Source organism: Oncorhynchus kisutch, linkage group LG12 (assembly GCF_002021735.2).
Source record: "Oncorhynchus kisutch isolate 150728-3 linkage group LG12, Okis_V2, whole genome shotgun sequence".
Lineage (NCBI taxonomy): Eukaryota > Metazoa > Chordata > Actinopteri > Salmoniformes > Salmonidae > Oncorhynchus > Oncorhynchus kisutch.
The window spans coordinates 30,377,698-30,383,009 of record NC_034185.2 but is presented as its reverse complement, the minus strand read 5'-3'; the positions used below and the strand labels follow the sequence as shown (position 1 = coordinate 30,383,009).

Here is a 5,312-nt window from a genome sequence, read left to right as displayed (position 1 = left end):
GACTGGTCCTGGGCTCTATTTCACATGCGTCGGGAGGTTCCTCAGCACTCTTGAGACCCAAAGCTCAAGAGCTACATGCGCTGACTTCCTCCCCCATCCCTCACATCCCCACACATCCACAGCTGTCGGGATGGTCATGGCCCTGAAGGGGGTCCCCCAGGCAGCGTCTCTGGTACGGGCTAAAATGGTCCTGCAAGACAGGAGGACCATCTACAGCAAGCCACCCAAGACCAAGATCGGACCTGGGGTGAGTGTTGCACTGAGGGACTCTCTGCTGATACAGTAGACAGTCCTCTCTAATTTGGAACTCACTCAATGTGCCAAGGGACTGTTGCTTCTATATACATTCAGGGACAGTTTCCTGAGGCCTAGACATAGTCCTGAACTTAAAAGAAGTTTCAATGGATTTAGATGTTTTATTGTGCATGGTTTTTAGTCCTAGGCATAAACTAGCCCATTGTGTTTGATGTTTCTTTACCATCATAGTTCAAAGTTGAAACTTAATGAATAAACCTAGTCTGGCACTAAAACACATTTTTGAATGCGATTCTCCATTGAGTTTGCTTTTATGACCAGGACTAGGCTTAATCCGTGTCCAAGAAACCGCCTTTTAATGTATTAACATTACAATAACAGCCATAGTACCCTGTATTGTCATCCTTCATGTCTCAGGTGAACATTTAATAATGTCATCAACAAAAAATTATACTGGTGTTCTGCAATAACTTAAACATCAGGTGACGCCCGACTTGATTAGTCATTTAAGGGTTTGTGCTCCCCAATTCCAGTTTACTTTTACCAGACGGATAGACCAGCATTTTGTTTTTCCTGCCTCAAACATTCCTTTAAATTTAAAGAGAGATAGAGAGAGAGAGAGAGAGAGAGAGAGAGAGAGAGAGAGAGAGAGAGAGAGAGAGAGAGAGAGAGAGAGAGAGAGAGAGAGAGAGATATCGCAGGAAGCTCGTCTTTGGATTAGGTGGTTGTTTCACCAGGATAATCACGCTGTAGATTTGATAAGGACACAGGGTAAATGTTTATTTTGCTGTGTCCTGCCATGGCTCTTCCGCTTTATCTGCATTTTTGAGTGATCTCAAACACAGCACAGAGCCATTTCACAACTATAGAAAGACTGATGTATTTCACACGTAGAACTGCCATGTGGATAAAAGCCTTGGTAAGGAAGGATATGATCCATGTCTATTGATTGACACCCCTCTCCATACTTCTACCCTGTCTATATTTTACAGTCTAGAATACATGACGGAGGTGAACAATTTAGACAATTCAGACATCAATGATTGAGTTCAGACTTAGAGGTTGCGACTGACTTTAATGGACAGACAAGGATGCGCCAGAAAGCTCTGAGCAGGAGCTATAAAATAGGCTTTCCTCTTGGCTGGAAGTATATAAAGGGTTTCTAATGTATAATGTATGGACACAATGAACGCCTCAGCTCCATGAGGGAGCTGCCTGGGATATAATAAAATCGATTGCCCGGGGCAGGTGGCTCTGATGTGGATCAATGTGGCCTGACTAGACCTCCTGGGAAAGTCTGTAGTCTTTGAGCCGCTTAGCTGGCCACGCTACCTTTTGAAGGACATTGGATCAAAAAAATAAATATATATATACTACGGCTACTGTAACGATGTACGCTGAGAGTCGGGAAGCAAGTTCAGGGAGTGAATACATTTAATTAATTAATTAACAAAACAAGAAATACAAACAGCGCACCGACATGAAACAGGAACAATGACAACTGGGGAAGAATCCAAAGGGAGTGACATACAAAGGGCAGGTAATCATAGAGGTGATGGAGTCCAGTTGAGTGTCCTTATGCGCGTAATGCTGGTGACAGGTGTGTGACCTAACGAGCTGTCTGGTGATCTAGAGGCCGGAGAGGGAGCACACGCAACAGGTACGCAGACCCGTGAGCAACTGTGGCCCCTCATGATGAGTTCAGATTTTTTGTGGGCCCCATCCCTGCTGCAGTGTGTAGGACGCAATGGACTATTTCCAAAACCTCTGATAATACCCATACTCCAATAGCCCACAGCACATTTGTGATGAAATAAATACAGAGTGATGAAATAAATACAGAGTAGATATTGGTGTTGATATTTGATATGGGAATTTATTGCAAACATAAATAAGTTCTTCAACTGGAAATGAGCCAGTCTGAAATGAGTTGAAGACATACTTTTCTGGGATTTGTATCAGGGACATAGGTAAGTTAATTGCACAACAAGCCTTCATACATTTATAACACTACCACAAAAGAGAAAGGAAGGCACAAACACAAGTTCCTTTGATACTTGTGGGTGGAGTAGTTCGAGTGACACTTGTATACTCAATAGATTGAAGAAATTCTATACCACCAAGCTTTCCTTTATATTGCTAATTGAAGCCATACAGAATACAAATACAGCAAACTCGATTGGAGATTTGGACATTAAACAAAAGACATGTCAGCTCTAAATATTAGATGGCAGTAACATTCTCATTTATATTTTACTAACACTTAAAGCCTGCAGGTATAATGCTTTACTATTTGTATGAACACATACATAATGTTCTTATTTAATGTTTTATTATAATGTCCTATTATAAGGCTTATAATATTATGTCATGGTCCTCTGTGAAATGTTCAAGTGGCTCAAAATAACTGGTATTATGTGAGGATCATAAGGAGATGACAGTGGGTCATACATGCTCATGGCAAGTCTTACAATGCCTTATAACCACATCATAATGCCTTATAACTGCAGACTTTAGATTAAGTGTTACCAACTGCAGATTAACTTTAGTCTTTTAACAGAAACGTAATTGGCTTCGAGGGTTTAGTACAGTAGTGGGTCAACCCGTGCATAACGTATGGCTCTTACTGTGTCTCTTATTTTTTGTCTTGTCTTCTCTCCTCTCCCTTCCTCCCTCACAGCAAAGCTTCTTTATCATGTCCGTCTTTGCTGTCGGCATGCTTGCTCCGGCCGGCTGGATCATGCACCACATCCCAGAGTACCGCCAAAGACCACGTCCTTCATCAAGACCGTCGTAAAGAAGAAGACCCCAACGTCTTCACACACACACACGCTACAAACCACGGCTGTATTCAACATATTAGCCACCATGCTATCAAATACTGTACCTTGCTAATGTATAACAACACACATTATCTACAGTATAAATGATACTCAATGGCCACAATAATAACGGGAAAATAACATGCACTTTGAAGGGACCATGGAAGACATTTCTGCATGACTGTCATAAGTATGTTTTTGTATGATGTCTTTTTTTAATTTGAAATATTCTGAGTATTGCAGTAGCATGGTGTCTAATGTCTCATGAATATGGCCCCTAATGTCACTGCTGCATCCAGTTGCAATGACACGTCTGTAAAACTGCCAACTCACTGCCATCATCAATAAATACATGCTGTGTTGGCAATGTTTGTCTGTGTCTGTTCATTGCATTTGTCAAGCTGAATTACAGTACCTTTATACTTATCCCATTGTGACGTGTGCATTATATACATGCATGATCTACAGAGCTGTGTCAATTAGGTTGTAATAACCATGCTTGAAGAGAAGAGCAGAAGGCTTTTGGATGTAAAACAGAAAAGTTCACCCAAGATTATTTAAGACATGAATAATTATTGAAGACATCAATACGTTTCTCACTGGTTGCTTTCCGATTCTACACCTTTCTCAAAAACATTGGATTGGTGTAAGCGTGGGGCTAGAGTGGAGTTTCGGCCATATTTCTTACACAATCCTTTTAAATGAATGGCTCTGTTTGAATACTCTTAAAATGCACCTTTCCTTTCTCGTTTCCTTGAAGTAATATAACTAGATTGGTGTGAGCAAGCTTTCCATTATAACCTTCACCAATTACATTATGTCAGATCAGTGATTACTTCAAGGAAGCAAGAAAGGAAGGATGCATTTGCAGAGTATTCTACCAGATCCTATTATGGGAGGTGAATAAGTGTACGCAAGTGTACACTTGTTCAGGGAGAAGGGAGAGGGAATCGGACCACAGCCTAAAATAGATCACACCACCCAAGCCTAAGTCAACTCCTACCCACCCCTCTCCATCTCCCTTTGGGTGGTCTGTGCAGTGAGCCTTATGGGGGTCAATTAAACTCCACCGAGATGCCCTTGATAACACTCTTAACAACAACATTTACAGGATACTGCCTGACCACGGATCATGTTTATCACCCCTATCGGGGACGAGGGAAAGAAAACTCCCCCAGAACAGTTTAAGATCTGATCTGGAATCAGATTAGCCTATCCTAATGCTAACTTTAGCTGTTAGGGATATACAAATATATTTATATTTACCTTTATTTAAGCATGGAGTCACCATTGAGACAAGGGTCTCTTTCACAAGGGCCCTGCATATACAATTTCATAGACAAAATAAAAAATTTAATAACACAGCACAAATATTCAAGAAAAACAATTACGTTCCCCAATAAGAAGGTCCCCAATCAATATTTGAAATTGCCTGAGCGGCACCAGAACATAAATTTGTAGTGTATTTTGTAAATGTTTCCAGCAATGAGGTGCTTTAAAACTAAAAGTGGATTTACCTAGTTTGATGGAGACCCGAGGAACATCAAGAGTAAACCAACTTTGTGAATCAGAGCTTTGGTGTCTCATGTTTTTATATTCTAACAGAGAAGTTAACTCGGAGAGCTATGTAAACAAAAAGGGAATAATGAATTTAATGAGGACCGGACAACCTTTTGATACAGGATGCAGTGGTGAGTATTAAAACTGTCCCCTGTGATAAAGCGAAGGGTGCTATGGTAGACGGCATCCAAAGGTTTAAGAGTAGTGGCTGCTGCAAACTGATAAATGGTGTCAACATAGTCAAGAACTGGCAGGAAAGTTGACTATACAATCTGCTTCCTGCTATTTAGGGAGAGGCAAGATCTATTTAAAAAAAATAAGCCCATCTTACAGTGCCTTGCAAAAGTATTCATCTCCCTTGGCATTTTTCCTATTTTGTTGCATTACAACCTGTCATTTAAAAATATTTTTATTTGGATTTCATGTAATAGACATGCACAAAATAATCCAAATTGGTGAAGTGAAATGAAAACAATGACGAAAGTGGTGCATGCATATGTACTCACCCACTTTGCTATCAAGCCCCTAAATAAGATCTGGTGCAACCAATTACCCTCAGAAGTCACATAATTAGTTAAATAAAGTCCACCTGTGTGCAATCTAAGTTTCACATGATCTCAGTATATTTACACCTGTTCTGAAAGGCCCCAGAGTCCACAACACCACTAAGCAAGG

General features: G+C 40.6%; 1 protein-coding gene across 1 annotated transcript; it reads left to right on the top strand.

Moving 5' to 3' along the window:
• Positions 1–3,444, top strand: si:dkey-85n7.8 (COX8 domain-containing protein). Its single transcript, XM_020495978.2, has 2 exons — positions 1–247; positions 2,936–3,444. The coding sequence occupies exons 1-2, from the start codon at positions 131–133 to the stop codon at positions 3,050–3,052; spliced, it is 234 nt and encodes a 77-aa protein (XP_020351567.1). The 5' UTR covers positions 1–130; the 3' UTR covers positions 3,053–3,444.
• The last annotated feature ends 1,868 nt before the right edge of the window (positions 3,445–5,312 follow it).